General features: G+C 37.0%; 1 protein-coding gene across 1 annotated transcript in view; it reads right to left on the bottom strand.

The window, feature by feature from the left end:
- Window positions 1-2,063: 2,063 nt before the first annotated feature.
- Window positions 2,064-16,905, bottom strand: part of LOC122248347 (uncharacterized) — a 24,319-nt gene continuing 9,477 nt past the window's right edge. The window contains exons 3-12 of the mRNA XM_086540046.1: window positions 15,714-15,823; window positions 15,218-15,332; window positions 14,725-14,804; window positions 14,554-14,612; window positions 13,692-13,788; window positions 12,549-12,654; window positions 10,942-11,094; window positions 5,656-10,734; window positions 4,122-5,352; window positions 2,064-3,028 (exon numbers count right to left, since the gene is read on the bottom strand). Coding sequence (XP_086396172.1) covers window positions 2,964-3,028; window positions 4,122-5,352; window positions 5,656-10,734; window positions 10,942-11,094; window positions 12,549-12,654; window positions 13,692-13,788; window positions 14,554-14,612; window positions 14,725-14,804; window positions 15,218-15,332; window positions 15,714-15,823 — 7,095 coding nt within the window. The 3' untranslated portion in view covers window positions 2,064-2,963. The remainder of the gene's footprint in view (window positions 3,029-4,121; window positions 5,353-5,655; window positions 10,735-10,941; window positions 11,095-12,548; window positions 12,655-13,691; window positions 13,789-14,553; window positions 14,613-14,724; window positions 14,805-15,217; window positions 15,333-15,713; window positions 15,824-16,905) is intronic.

The raw sequence follows: 16,905 nt of genomic DNA on the forward strand, positions 1-16,905 counted from the left end.
ATATGGAAAAATATGCACATAAAAAAAAGGAATATTCTTTGAAAGTTTAATACTAACAAAATATAGATTAGGGACACTACAAGCTGTTAGTGCACAATGATTCACATGCATACATTTTTGCAATTAAAGGACTTAAACCTTAAAAATAAGAAATAGAAAAATAAAGGTAGGATGGAAGTACTCACCCTTATGAAATGCACTGCAAAATAAAAACCAGTTAATTCAAGCCTGCAGTTAAATTACTTAACAATATAAAATAAACACTTGTTACAACAGCAATATATGCAACACAGCACAATGAAGTTGGGATCAGTATCAATGTTCAAAATAAAATTGGTTTAGTTTAACACAAGGATTTTGCTATCAGTAATACACTTCGATATTTCTTACGATTATATCTCACTCAACATTCATAATTTAAATACCATTGAAATAGAACATACACAATTCAGGATAGCAATACAAAAGTTATTATAGTATGTATCTTTTACAAGCATTGTATTACAACCTCTGCAGCCTTCTTGTAATCACAGTCTCAAGAGAAAAATGATATTCCTTTGATAATAATGGAAGACATTTTCATATATACTCTTACTCAAAAACGAAGTACTAGATACAAACATTAGAGATAAAAGTAAAGTGGCTATATTCATGAATCTGAATCTGGTATCGCCTTGATTAAATCTAAAATAAACTTCCCTCACGTCCTTGCACATATGGATGCACATATTGGAAACAAGCAGAATAGGACTCAACGTAATGTCAGTGGTAGGCTGCTTAACTAACACTTAACTAAATAAAAAATAAAACTGATACAACTCAAATGAAGTCAAGAAATGAGACGCTGTCAAAATAAGAAAGGCACGACTTTTGCTCCTCTCTTACCGTGACTGTCTCATTTCCTCTTTGTACAAACGTTACTGTGTTTGTTTTATTTGTTCTTGTGAAATCATGTTTTAAGTCACGTTGCTCTGACAAAGAATTAATCATAAGGAGACTAATGTTGAACAAAATGCAAAAGTCGTGGGTCGACAAAAATTGCCTGAGGACAATTACAAACAAAAAAGAGCAAAACATCTCTAACATGAAAATACAGAGATAAATTGCAATGCTTTTAAAGAATCCATCTTGCTTGATATCATTCTAAAATTTAAAAATGTAAATGCTGATTACTAATTTTTTCTTTACATCACTTAGTGGCACTTCATAAAAAATGGAAATATTTTGGCACTAAAAAAGAACATTTTGAAATACATTTTTCACATATGCTATGCAGCAAAAAATGTCAGTATAAACAAATATTGAGTATGCATTGAATGAAATTCACTAATCTTATATGAACAAAAAAATCCTGTCTGCCAAATAAAAGCTTGTAATACCATTTTTTTCAAGCTTAAGAGACTTTGTTCTCAACCATTCCTTCACATTTATCATATATATATATATATATATATATATATATATATATATATATATATATATATATATATATATATATATATATATATATATATATATAAAATGGTTACTGCATAATTCTCTATCTACATGTAACACCTAAATTACTCCACTCTTTTACTGACCACAAAAGCTTTACTGCTACATTGAGAACTCATTAAGGACCTACATCACTTCAGTGCAAGCCAATAGGCTACATAGTTCCTGTTCATTCTTACACAATACTGTTTTTATTTAAGCACAGCTATTCCACCAAAACAGCTGGGCAAAAGATCACTTTACAGGGAGGCATTGGTATTATCACAAGAGTAAATACTTCACTACAATTGCTCTCTCTTTCTCTCTCTCTCAAAAAAAGGGTGAAAGTGATATTGAACACTTCTGAAACTTTATAAAGGAATGTAGTATCAAGTGTATTTTCAAGAGTATCCACAGTCAATACTTGTTGCTACTTTACATTGCTAGTTCTAAGGCAGCATATGTTATAAAAATTATTCTTTTCTTTCTTGAGGGTTATTTCCCTAATCAAAACCATGTAGAGTGCATAAAAAATGCAATTCTAAGAGTAAGGAAAGCAAATATATCACATTACATTCAACATCTTCTTGCAGTGCAATTTAAGTATCATATCTATTTATAGACACCCAAAATAAGTTTAAGTAAATGGATGTACTATCTCATCTACACCTAAGACATGATAACAGTAATAGCAATACACCAGTGTTTGATTAGCTATATGTAATATACTATTACAAAAAAGATTCATAGTGTTAATAGACCTGCTTGCACCATAAACTACAAATTATTCTGATTGGTATAAACAAAATAGGATACAACTACAAGAACTTCCAAAATATACTATATGAAAATCACTACAAGAAAACTTAACAAGAACAATACAAAAAAAACAAATGTTTTAGAAAAGCATTTTCTGCACAATCAGTACATTAAAACATAAATAACTTAATTTATAAACATCAAACAATTGACAATTTCCCTAACACTGTCACAGAAGTCATGTCTACAAAAATAATCCATGTAAACTTTACCATTGACACAATATACAAGAACAAGAAAAACAGAAAAACAAAACAAAACAAAACAAAATTACCCTCTTCACAATCTGACTTTCAGCTCTTGTGCCAGATTCTAAAAAGTGAGGTTACATAATGACTGACAAGTCCTCAATACTACTCATAGCAAATATCAATAGTTGGGTAATATCACATCCTGACAGCTCACACCAGACAACCCAAACTCAGAATGGAAAAGTCAAGTGCCAAAAAGAGACATTAAGTATTCAAAGCTAACATAAGCAATCTTGTTATTATCCTCTACATAGTCTCCCACCACGACTATTCACAGCTCCCGTTTCACTCCACGAGTTAACGGCTACGGTACTCCTTCCTCCACCGGCAGAACAACTACTCTTCTGACCCACAAGGCAGACAGCAGCAGTGAAATACGGCCTCCAAGGGACAGCACAATGGCTACACAACAGACACTCATGATACAGAGTAAGTCACTTGCCGGTGCCTTAGGCTGCGCGTCGTCATTACAGGTTCAGCATCTGAGGAGACAAAGCTCTCTTGCTTTAGTTCCTTTGGGATTTCTAAGATTCTGTATCAAAAATTTGATACAGGATCGTATTAATGTCCTTCTATTCAGGAAAAAAAGGAGGACATTAAAGAAGGGGGGTTCGAGTTAATAGTGGTGCTGGAGGAGGAAGAGGAGGAGGAAGAGGAGGAGGCAGAGGAAGGAGGAAGGACAAAGGAGTAGAAAAAGAGGAAGAGGAAGAGGAAGAGGAAAAAGAAGAGGAAGATGAAGAGGAAGAAGAAAAAGAAGAGGAGGAAGAGGAAGAGGAAGAAGAAAAAGAGGAGGAAGAAGAAGAAGAAGAAGAAGAAGAAGAAGAAGAAGAAGAAAAAGGGGAGGAAGAGGAGGAGGAGGAGGAGGAGGAGAAAGAGGAAGAGGAAGAAGAAGAGGAGCAGGAGCAGGAGCAGGAGCAGGAGAAGGAGGAGAAGGAAGAGAAGAAGGAAGAGAAGGAAGAGGAGGAGGAGAAAACATAAAAAATGATCAAACTATATACCAACATATGCTTTCCATCTACAAATTAAATGATCCAAACCAGGCCATTATTATATACTTAATAATTGACAATAATTTGTTAGATAACTCCACTAAAAATATCTAGACCAATAAATTCCTAGAGTTATGTACAACTACACTACAACAGTTAATTTTCTTGCTGGCAATGTGTATGTAACCAAATTTGACTTTTGTACTATTATATATATATATATATATATATATATATATATATATATATATATATATATATATATATATATATATCCTAGTCATACTGATATAAATAATCTTTTCACAAATATTCCATCAATCTTCTCAATTTCCCTAACCATGACTATAGGTTTCATCATGCACTTTGCTAGAGCTGAATGCTTACCTATCTTCTTCCAAGGAGATTATACAAAAAAGGAGAAAAGAATGAAACCAAATATTTGATAATACAGATTATTACTTATCAAAATGATGAAATATTGTGACATTATTCCCAATATAAAATATCGCAGTAAAGATAACCGTTATTAACCTAATTACATGATATAATTCCAGGTTTAAGGCCAAATTCATAGATATCTTACCTTTTGCAGATGTTTTACTGTTTGAGGCTGCTGTTCTAGATGGAGATGTGCTCTTCCTTGAGGAATTTTTAGATGAATCTTCTTTTTCTGCAGGTGGTCGTCCAGGGGATTTGCTAATAGAGGAAGACCTTGTATGTGTTCTACTCGTTGAGGCTACAGGTGATTTGTCGGAAATGAGTGATCTTCGAGACACTCTGGTAGGCGAGGTCATCGATGTTTCATTAGCAGAGGCTGGTGTCACTGGTTTGTTCACAAAAGTTGATGATGTAGGTGTTTTGCTTACAGCAGGTGATACCAGAGGTGATTTCAAAGAGATTTTGTTTGCTGTTGGTGATCGTAGAGGGGACTTATGAACAGATGATGGTCTTCCTGGTGATCTTGCTGGAACATTATTTATGGGTGATCTCACAGGGGTTTTGTTAACAGAAGGCGATCTCAAAGATCTTTTGTTCAAAGAAGGTGATCTCAGAGGGGTTTTGTTCACAACATTCAATGGGGATGACCTTGTAGGTGTTTTGTTTACCAAGGTCAATGAGGGTGACCTGCTAGGAGTTTTGTTTACTGATGGTGAAAGTGACCTTGCTGGTGTCTCATTCCCTGAGGATGAGCTGGCTACTTTCTTATCTAGTGATGGTTTTCCAGGTGACATCATGGCTAATAATGATTTGCAGGTTGAGGACCTTGTAGGAGATTTAATAGCCATGATTGGGGTAGTAGGCAATTCACTGTTCATGGTAGCTGAGGCACTCACAACTGGAAGCTGTGAGAGTCCTGATATTGTTGCCTGAGGGTTACAACTGGCAGATGGCATATCAGATGAAGTTTTCTTGAGAGATTGTCTACCTGTATTACTTCCTTTAGAAGAGGTTTCACTTGATGAGCCATTCTCACACGATGAATCTGTATGCGATTCCTTTCTCGAGGCCAGCCTTGTCGTACGGACAGATGTGCCACTCTTAGAGGCTAGGCTGGCAGATAATTCAGATGATGACGAGGTTGAACGAGTTGCTCTGGCAGGTGAACTATTCCTGGGGGAGGATTTAACCAAAGTCTCATTTCTCAGTACAACTGTCCTGTCATTCCTTTGGCGAGGTGAAGCCACCACAGGAGTATTCTTAAGGGAGCTCATCTTTGAACAAGCTGGCTCCTCAGGGATCTGGGGATGCTTATCTTCTGAGGATGAAGCAGTGCTAGACCTGCGACTTTGGAGTGGCATTACCTCTATGCTTCCCTGTGAAATAATGAAACGGTCAGTTGGTAACAGATCTCAAAATATGGTTCTTGAGATACACATTACAAGTAAGATACCAAAATTGTGGCTTCAAAACAATGCCACAGTTTTAGCCTCAAAAATTACAAATCAAGTTCCAAGTCCAATGAAAAAAAAAAATCTTATTTCTTTACTATACAAAACCAAAGAAAAAATAGTAACGACAATAAAAAACAAAAGTTATACTACTGGAATAATCAGTTACACAAATAAGCAAACACAGATAAATTCTCAGGTTATATATCAAAGCTAACTATTACTTACTGTGCTCTCAGATGAATTAGATGCAACAGACTTCCTTCTACTGCTCCTCCTTGGGGAGAATGGGACAGATAACTCCTGTTTCAAGTCTTGCTTCTTCAGAGTCATACTACGACGGGTTCTATATACAGGTGCAGCCTCATCTATTGCCGTCTTTTCTGCAATTTCTTTCAGTTGTTCTGGTGAGGAATGTTTATCCTTGCTACTTTTATCATTGTCTGTTGGCTTGACTTCTGAGGACATAACTGCAATTGATGACCTTCTGTTCCTCCTTGTTTTAACTGGAGAATAGTTATTTTCTGTGTCCAAATTAGAGCTCGTCTGCTGTTCACTTACTACATTTTTCGCATCATCTGACTGTTTAACAACAGAATTTTCTGTATCACCATCTGAGGCTGGTTGACCACTCAACCCTGAGCTCTGGCCTTTGCCAGAATTTCTTCTTGGAGATGGAGTAGTTGCTGGTGTTTCTAATAAGGGAGGTTTAACCAAGCTGACTTCTTCACATGGTTCCACCAATACATTTTTCGCAGGGGATTTTATTTTGCCCTCCATTTCTGTATTAACAGATTTCTGTTGTTCCAAAACAGTTATATCCGAACTTTCTTCAGCATTTTCAGCTGCTTTAGGCGATTTTGCTGTAATCATCTTGGTCCTCGGAGCTCGAGATGTCTTACTTGGTGACCCAGGAACATTAGTAACCTGAGTAGTAGTCTCATCCTGTTCTTCTGGAATCACTTTCTGAGGAGATCTAATGCCACCTCCATTCTTTTTCTTGTTCCTGCGGCTTACTGGCGATGACGGGTCAAGACCTCCAGGCAGTGAGAAATTGTCCTTTGGCAGGTCAGTCTCATTCCCTCCTGGTGATACCAACTCACACTCTTCATCACTGACTTCTGGGCTTATTAACACTTCCTTACTCAAGACAGCTTCTGAGACCAGCTGAGCTTTTACTTTCGGAGAAGAAAGGTGAGGAGAATCAAATTGAAGGTCACTGACTCTATCATCTTTCTTAGAACCCTTTCCACCTGATCTACGTTGAGACAAAGATCTTAACCTAGTGTAGGATTTTGGAGTTGTCATTTGTGTTTCAAGACTTTCTAAATCCTCATCTTTACTGGGTGTGAAAGAGCTGGGCAAATTGTAAGATATATCTTCAGTATCATCAATGCCAGATGTGGAAAGAACCTCAAGTTCTTCATCAACATCTTCTGGTAAACAAGCTTCTACTTCATGGTGATCTGATTCTCCTTTTGTAAGTTGATCACAATAAACTGCTGCCACAGGTTCTTCATCTCTTATTTTTACTTGATTTTCAGAATCAGAAACATGACATGTAATATCAGACTCAGTGGCATCTGACCCCTCGTGCAAGTATTCTGCTGAATGTGCTGCTACTACTTTCTCTTGTTCCTTCTCTTGGGTCTGAGATTCACTAGAAGCAGCTGCATTTGTGTCATATTTTTTCAAGTCTTTTCCAGTTGTTTGCATCTGCTCTTTATTAATATCATATTCTGCTAGGGATTCCTCCTCAATCTGCAAGAGGCTACATGAGATACTAGAAGAACTGAAATTTCCATCCAATCCTAAAGATAAACTGTCAGAGTCTATTTCTTCTTCAGGGTACTTTGTAATTGATGTACTATTGTTTTCCAATTTTTCAGTTGCCTTTGGACTCTCTTTCACATCAACAAGATTATGCTGAAGTGTATGCTTTGAGTGGACTTCAGAATCAGATACTGACTTTTGTCTTACATTTCTTGTCAGAACTCTTGTTGCTAAGCTTTTTGTGTTGACAATCGCATCCGACATTGCACCTGAAGGTAGTGATCGCCTCTGTGTCTTTGCTTTTTCAGGGGTTGAACTTGCAGCTAGTCTTGTGGAACGTCTTGTGGTAGGGAATGATGTAGTATCTATGACATTCTTAATTGGAGTTCCTGAAGCAGATACAATAGGTGTTGTACTTGAGGATATGCTGTGTGACCCTTTCACATCATTTATCATAAATGAAGTGTCTTCACTGGTAATATGAGTACCTGTGGAGTCTTGCATAGTTTCTAAGCTGCACAAAGAATCACATTCACTAATATTTTGATGAACATCACACACAACCTCATTTAAGGATTTCATACTTGTATCATTAGCCTTTTCATTAGGTGTTAAATCAACCTGTTCTATTTCCAAAGTATCTGGACAAGGCTTTGTTATTTCTAAACAAGAACTCTGTGTCCTCTTTCTTTGGGGAGATTCCTTTCCTGTAGTAGTTGTCACTTCAGAAGTCATTCGACTTCTCCTACTTCTTATTGGAGAAACATCAGAATCTGAGGCATCTTGCAAAACAGAATGAGAAATAAGATTTCTCCGTAATGATCTTGTCCTTTTGCGAACTTTTGGTGCAGGGTCCTCTGAAGCATCACTACTGGCTTCATAGGCTTCATCAGCCCCTTCGGTAGACTCTGAATCCTCTTCAACAGAATCCACAGGTACTGAATCTTTTAAAAGTGGTGCAGGTGTGCCTGAAGCACGATCTCTCAGTAAAGAAGTTTCATTATCTGGAGAAATATCTGGCTTGTCTGGTGACTCAATATCAAGTCTGAGTGGTTCTAAATCGGGTGATTCTGATCTGAAAGCCTCATTGTCTACAACCTTATTCTCAACTTTACTGATATTCCCTGGACTTTTACTCTTTACATTCTCACCATTTGTGTCAATTTTCTTGCAGTTTTTGGGAAGTTCTTTATTTTCAGATCTTGGATCATTATATTCATCTTTTCCATTTTCTAAATCTGTCGCTACAATACTGGCTGTCATTGGCTCTACAGGTATCTGTGAGGGTACATCATCTTGGAACAGAACTGGACTCTTCATGGGTGCAGTACCATTCACCTTACTGCTGTCCAAATCCACTGCAAGATTTTTGCAATTTCCATCTGTGGAAATTGCAGGGCCATTCGACATCACCTTTTTGTTATCAGCTTCATCAACTTCTTTTTCTTTGCCTTCCTTCTCACCAGCCTTGATTTCTTCCAATTTATCATGAATATTCTTTTTTGGTAACAAAATTTCTTTACATCCACTGACAGAAGCTATTCTGCCAGTATCCCTGGCAATTGTCTGTAGGAGTACTTCCATATCCCCATCACTTTCTTCCTCAATGTCTTTTTCTTCACTTCCCTGTTTTTCTTCATTATGGTCAGTGGAATTATATCCGGTATTTACTACTTTACAATTTCTCTTGTTTGTGTCATCGTCTTCAATATCATCTCCATTACTGACATGCTGACCATTCTCCTTTGTCATCTTCCTCTGGAATTCCAAATTATCCATTTCTAGTATATTTTCAGCTTTTCTCTTTAGTTCCTGTGCAATCAGTTTATCATGGTAATGTTTATTTTCTTCATCTGTAAACATCTTCTCTGTCTCATCACATGGAATGATGTCCGAGTCTGACCCAGAAGCTTCATCTACATCTGAGGAATTTTCAAGTCCATCTTCATCTTGCTGAGACTCAGTGGGTTCTTTGTTTTGAATCACTTCAACAATTTCCAGTTCAGAGTCCAATTCATTTTCTCTTTCTTTGGCATTCTCAAGAACACCATAAGGCTTCTTAGGGGTATGTGTTGCAGTTACTACAGAGTCAGTTTCAGAAACCTCAATAATATCTGAAGTATCATTCTCTTCAGCTTCGCCAAACATGTTACTTGCCTCTTCAGGCTCCTCAGCTGATGCTCTGATACTGGATGCTTCATCTGAGTCTCCACTTTCATTATCATCGTCATTGTCAATGTCAAACACTTCAAAAGTCATCCCTGATGGACTTTGGGCAATTTTGCTAGAGATTTTGTTAGATGTTTCTTGGTAGGGTGACTTCAATTTTCCTGGGGTTCTCTCCTCTCTTGGAGGCAAATCTGTGACAATAAAGCTAACACTATTACGTCTCATTCTCTGACGCACTTCAATGATATCTTCTCGTGTCAGGCTTACTTTCCTCTCCCTGGGGCTAACCACTCTCTCTTCACTTCTTCCACTAGATGGACTAAAGTCTATCTGTTTCTTCTCGTGAACTTTATCATTTAATCCAGTCATAACTGGTAATGTCTTCAGCATCTTAATATGTTCACCAGTGGCAGCTTCATTGGAGTGGCAGAGCTTTTTACTCCCCTCTGGAGTTTTAACTACCTTGCCCTCAATCACTGTTGCAGCTGCTTCCTCCGTCACTTCACCCATGCTGGTTAATCCCTTGACTCCCTTTGTTACATGCTGATTCTTTTCCACAGTTTTCACTATGTTTTTGTGAATTTGTCTTTCTAAAACTGGAATTGCATCTGTATGTCTTTCTGCTTCCTTTCCTTTGTGAGTTACCTTCTGAACAGCTTTTACATACTTGTCTGTCCTAACTTTTTCAGAAGTAACTTGCAACATTGTATTGTTCTTCTCCCTTCTATCAATCCTCTCCACATTCTCATCAACAACAATTTCTAGATTTCTTTTTGCTTGCTTCTTTCCTTCCTGAACCTTTGTATGACTTTCTAAAAGCTTTTCATCACTGTCTGAGACCTTTTTCACTTTGACCAAAATGGGAGTATTTTCTTCAAGATTTTTTCGCTTCTTATTCTTCAACTTTTTCTCACTAGAACTGCAAGACAGATTTCCACTATTTGTTCCTTCACTCTTTTCTTCTTGTTTCTGGCTACACTGAACCTTCTGCTTCTTGATCTTTCTAAGGAATTCATCCCCTTCTCTTTCCCTTTGCTTTGCTGCACTATTTCCAGAATTTACATTCTCCTGTTCCATAACTTCATCCGTTTTCATGATCTCTTCAGTCTCTTTCTTTGAAACTGAATCCTCTTTTCCTTTACCTGCATCTCTCTTTTTCTCCTGAATCTTCTCCTGCTTTGCTTTCTCCTTCCCTTTGTTATTCTTTGTGACATTTGCTTTAACATTATCTTGTTCACTGGTTTTCTTTTCTTGATCAAGTTTCGTCTTGTTCTTTTTCTTGTTCTTCTTCTTATTCTTCTTCCTATTTGTTTTCTCAAGAGGGAGCGTTTGTGGTGGTTCTGTATGTCGTCTTTCACGCAAAATCTGAGAGGAAAAAATACAATCAATGATGAAGATTTTTAAATTTTTTAAAGATATATATAAAAGCTAACATGCACTGCAAAAATGTCATATACATATGACAGTAAAATGAACAGAGAAAAGCAAGCAAAGTATTCAATAAACAAACAATAAGTCCAGTATTTCAAAATGACACTATAAAACAAGTCAAGTTCAGCACTACACACTTACATTCAGAGTGGCTGAGACTGTCATTTTCTTCAGGATCATATTTGTTTTGAAGTCCTCCTCTTTCAGCCAATCTATCCGGTTCTGACATGCCCACTCTCTAAAGGACTTCGGCATGGGCAGCGATTTGACAATGTACATCCTTGTGCTTGGAAGCTGAAAGAGCAAATACCAAACTTAGAATGACCAATGAACCTCGACCTAGAACAGTCATATCTTTTGAACAAATAACAGGTAGGGGGACTGTTTATCCTAAAAAAAAAAGTTAAACTCAGTATATCAGCATATACAATATACAGTAGATAATGTACAGTTTATATGACTATCTTCTGCCTGACTAGCATTCCATATCAATATTATAACCACACACTCTACATGATCTGACACAACTCTGATCTAATTGTTTGACGTATCATTTCCTGGTAATAGTGAGTTGAAATACCAGGAGTACAGCAGCTTGAGAATGAAGGCTTGCTGTTAACTCATTGGTCGCAGTTTTGATAAAATATGTATACAGTCGTGTGGCGGATTTATGTTGTTTGGCCCAGTGCCATCCACGTCTATGACCGACTCTGCCTATGCAGTAAATTATGCCATCCACTGTCAATGGATTAACCCATTCGCACCAGATGACATGCTGACACGTTTCATGGTTTTTGTGTCAGACGCCGGTGACGAGATATCTGGGCAAAGCCGGCACTCAGGGTAAGTGAGCAGGCAGCCCAGGCTCGCGGCTTGTGCGTCCGAGAATCTCAAGGCTTTAAGGCTTATGCTTTAAAAAAAAACAGCATTACGACCATTCAGAGCCGGAATTACCCCGGCGTGAATGGGTTAACTGCTCCAGTTTAGCTCTTAACCCATTGCTGCCAGGGGATAGATTCGCTTGCCCAGTCTCCAAGATGGAATTTTATTTCAGAGCAAGGCAACTTCACACAACAAACCTTGACTTTTCCCACTCTCATTCAGTCACTCATTATAAAACTAGAGCCGCTTTTGTGTTTTATTTTTTGTACGTTTTATTGAGTTTAGAGACTTATATGTGCCATATGACAAGCTCTTTCACTGATGCAGTTGACTAAAATTTTAGTATATGATTCATTCATATTTATATTTTCTTTATTCTCAGTGTGATAGAAGTATTGCTGTTTTATGGGAGGACAAAAAGCAACTTTGTTTCTTCGCATTTGTGTGATGTCATGAACGAATACGAAACATATAACCATCTACAACCAAGATAACATGAAGAGGTAGGGAAGAGGAAGAAAACCTGTGTTTATGACTGTGAGCGCCACAGTAAAAGGCATCCCTATTGGCACAGGAACACATATTAGACACTGGGTATGGATGGTTTGAGTCACCATCTAGGTTTTGGACGTTAAGCTAGCTTAATATTATGGTAATTATAGTAATTATGACTGCAATTGTCATTATCACTCACTCCTTATTCATAGCACAATAAAATAGCACAATGATCCAAAATTCCCGAACGTCATTTATGTCATGACGCCTGTCGTCAGGCCAAAGCTCTTGCAACATGTACATCAAGACACCTGTTGGCAATGGGTTCATGATGAAAAAAGAGTAAAACTTTACTACTGAAAAAAACATACCTGTGACTTTTCTTCCATAAAGAGCCAAAGTTTCCCTAACAACAGGAACTTCAGATACAGCTTTGGGGTTAAAGAAGCTTGTACCCTGAATGTGTTGAAGACTCTCCTGAAAGAAAGTAAGGTTTAAATCCAGTAACCCTAACGTAGTCAAATCTTAATAATTTGTTTCCCCGTTTAGTTTTAGTTATGATATTCACTTAAAATTATTAAAGTTTCACATACACACCACATACACCACTTTATCCTTAAAACAAATATCTAGTCAAATGATCAACAATTTTATTAATGATACAGATGAGTTCATAATTGAAAAATCAGTTATCAGGAATAAAATCAATGATATTGTTGAAATACTTATGAAAGAGGCAAACTTATCACTGCACATAGCTCTGCTTGTCAAAGCTAGAAGATATTCAGTTGTTTAAGTTCCAGATTGTTTGCTATAATTCAAATAAAAGAATGCAAGTTATGCAATAGGCCTAACTTTAGATGATTTCCTAAGCAACTATAAAAGAAGTGAAGAGTAAATATTTAACATAAGTGTATCTAATATATAAAAGTCTTCAAATATCTTTTCCCTTTCTTCACATTTATTGATGAAGGAGACATGCACCATCCACTATGGTTTTGTTTATTATTTCTTTTTATATATAAAGACACCAAAGAGCCAACCGGACCTCACCTGTTTACCCCATTCCTTGAAATTTTGTCAAAAACTTTTAACATCTATTATCATTATCTTCCATTGTTTCTAACAAGATTGGCAAATATCTTTTCTTATTATTACTATAATCTTAATGTTAATGAAAATAATATCAACAGTAGCTAATTTTTCACAAAAAAAAAAAGGAATTGAGAAAAACAGGTAATGTTGTGTAGGCCTGCTAAATTGACTCCTTGGTGACTAAGAGCTAGTGGAGCTGTGTAAAATAAGTAAAAACAAAAACCCCAGTGGATAATGCATGTATAATTCAAAAAGTAACAAAAGTAATTTAATAAACAGGTTTAAGGATTGATTATACTCATATTTCATAATTTAAATTTAGAATGCTGGCCACTCATAAATACTTTTAAACTTATGATAGGACTTTATCAAAATATATAAATCATGTATCGCAGGAAAGCGATCAAGAATTTACGTACTTGATGAGAGGTATAAAAATAACCGGATTCCTTATACTACTGAAGATGAGTGTTTTACATTGGAAGAGTGTATCCAAGATGAGGTCTGGAGATGAACCTGAAATGGCAATTCAATTCTTTCTGAGTCATATCAACAAGGAAAAAGCTAATTAATTGTTAATACTCCTATTATAAAAACAAAAGGGAAGGGCATAGGTGGAGGCTGGGAATAAAGAGAGGAGAGAAAAGGGAAGGGAGAGAGGAATAAGGAAGGAAAGAGATCGGTGAAAATTTAACACATGGTGTTAATCTAAATTGAAGTATAACATATTCCAAAAATGTAATTAGCTAACAGACGTTTAATTTAGATAAGGCCTCTGTTACATGAATGGTAAGATAAATATATAAAATAGTTCCTGTTTTTTGTGATCCAAAGGCAGTACTAAAGGCCAAACAGTTGTATTCTAGCAATATGATGGTTCAGTTTTGTATGTGCATCCAAATGAAATTGGTCAAAGACCAAAATCTTCTTAACCCCCACCTCCAAAAACAAACAAACTTCCAGCTGTATGGATTTGCTTCAATTGCTTAACTAGTGCCCCCTCCCCAATGATAGACACCTAGTTATACTGTGCATTGAAGGAAAAAAAAATAAATAAAGGGGAGAAAACAGAATAGAAAGAAGATAAGAAGAGGAGAGGAAAAGGGAAAAGAGATGGGAAAGATGAAATAAACCAAAAGAAGGGGAATATAATTCTATCAAGTGCATACATAGAAGCAAGTTTATTTGACTGACAACATTACTATAAAATGTAACTATCAAAGACAAGGCACTCTTTGATCATAGCTAACACTGCTTTCAGACTTGAAAAGAATATCTTACCCATCATCAGAGTTATTTTTATGTAGATCCTAGACACAGCTTCCACCTCGTTGCCTTTCCTGTAATGATGTTTCTTTGGTTAAATCTTTCATTTTGTGATCAAATATAAAAGAAATATTCCAATTTTTCAGCTGTACTTTCACAAAATTCTTGAACATATTGTAAACTCACACAACGGAAGGGGAATTCAAGTCAATTATTGCAGAAAGGAAGTATGATGACAGCTGATTTGTGTCTACCAAAGGTAAATCCTGAAAAAAAGAAAGCTAGTCAACATTATTAGTTTCTACACATACTTCTATATCAAACACTATGACCTTTTCTTTTTCTTCCTTACTTTTTCTCTCATTTTTTTTATACTTCATTTCTTGTTCCCACTTTTCAACTCCTCTCAATCAATCCTCTATCCCTTCCTATCCACTATTCTTCTTTCTCTTACAGTCCATCTCCTCTCCCTCTCCCTCTCCCTCTCTCTCTCTCTCTCTTTCTCTCTTTCTCTCTCATTCCAATGTTACAGTATAGAGACTACTGAATGAAATGGTGGAAATTGAATCAATTACTATTAATAGTAATAGAAATATGTACTTCAAAATAATTCCTACTTGAAAACTAAGTAATGCCATCACAAAATGCTGCAGGCATAACATAACAAAGTATTACTTACAGTGTCTTCAAAGATGTAAAGCATTTCAGTCAGGAGACTAGTTATAAGGTCACAGTACTTCTGACATGATTTTTTTGGGAGACTCAGGCCCTGTTTCACTGTTTCTGTCAATTTGCTGTCACAACAAGAAAAAGGTTATTTTGAAAGAAATTACAGACTAATTTCACTTCAAAAGACTAAAAATCTTTTACTGTGATTAATGCAGCTGATTCTGTACTCATACAGTTAACTTATTAACAAGTTCTAATAGTATATCTAATTTTCAATTCTTTTTGATTCTAAAAGTAACAAAAGTAATTTCATAAAAAATAAACATGCTAACATAAGAAACTAGAAAATTAACATAAAAAATAGCAAATCAATAAGAATCACAACATTACAATTGCCATTATCATTATAACCAATACATACAGAACTTTTACAATAATTTGATACAACTATCAAAAATTCAATATAACAAATATAAAAAAAATGAGAAAAGAATGAAAATACTCACATTCTACATATTTTCCTAACATTGCGAAAGAGATACACCGACTCTGTCTCTGCGGCTTTTTTGGACAGAAGTCTGACAATCTCAATCCAAGGCAGAATCTTCCCTTTGTGCTATAGTGAAAAAATAAAGAATTAACATGTAGAAAAACAAATAAATATAACAACCATAGAAGATAAATAATCTTGAAGAGAGAGTAGAGGAGAGGAGAGAGAAGGATGAGAGAGAGAAAGAGTAAGAGTGAGAGTGAGAGAGAAGAAAGAGAGAGAGAGAGAGAGAGAGGAGAAGAAAGAGCGAGAGAAAGGAGAAGAAAGAGAGAGAGAGAGAGAGAGAGAGAGGAGAAGAAAGAGCGAGAGAAAGGAGAAGAAAGAGAGAGAGAGAGAGGTAAGAGTGTGTGTGTGTGTGTGTGTGTGTGTGTGTGTGTGTGTGTGTGTGTGTGTGTGTGTGTGTGTGAGAGAGAGAGAGAGAGAGAGAGAGAGAGAGAGAGAGAGAGAGAGAGAGAGAGAGAGAGAGAGGAGAGGTGAGAAAGAGGAGAAGAGAGTGAGGAAAGGTGAGAAAGTGAAGAGAGAGAGGAAAGGTGAGAAAGAGAAGAGAGAGAGAGGAAAGGTGAAAAAGAGAAGAGAGAGGGGAAGGAGAGGAGAAGAGAGAAAGGAGAGAGGAAATGTGTGTGTCTGTATGTGTGTGAGTGTAAGAGTGTGTGTGTATGTGTGTGTCTGTATGTGTGTCTGTGTGTGTGTGGCTGTGTGTGTGTCTGGCTGTGTGTGTGTGTGGCTCTGTGTGTGTGTGTGTGGGGGGGGGGGGGGTGTGTGTGTGTGTGTGTGTGTGTGTGTGTGTGTGTGTGTGTGTGTGTGTGTGTGTGTGTGTGTGTGTGTGTGTGTGTGTGAGTGTGTGTGGGTGGGTGTGTGGGAGTGTGTGTGGGTGTGTGTGGCTCTGTGTGTGTGTGTGGGGGGGGGCTGTGTGTGTGTGGGGGGGGGCTGTGTGTGTGTGGGGGGGTGTGTGTGTGTGTGGGGGGGGGGTGTGTGTGTGTGTGTGTGTGTGTGTGTGTGTGTGTGTGTGTGTGTGTGTGTGTGTGTGTGTGTGTGTGTGTGTGTGTGTGTGTGTGTGTGTGTGTGTGTGTGGCTGTGTGTGTGTGTGTGTGTGGCTGTGTGTGTGTGTGTGTGGCTGTGTGTGTGTGTGTGGCTGTATGTGTGTGTGT

The sequence above is a fragment of the Penaeus japonicus genome, unplaced genomic scaffold, assembly GCF_977035675.1.
Source record: "Penaeus japonicus unplaced genomic scaffold, GWHDUDI00000001_assembly GWHDUDI00000009, whole genome shotgun sequence".
Lineage (NCBI taxonomy): Eukaryota > Metazoa > Arthropoda > Malacostraca > Decapoda > Penaeidae > Penaeus > Penaeus japonicus.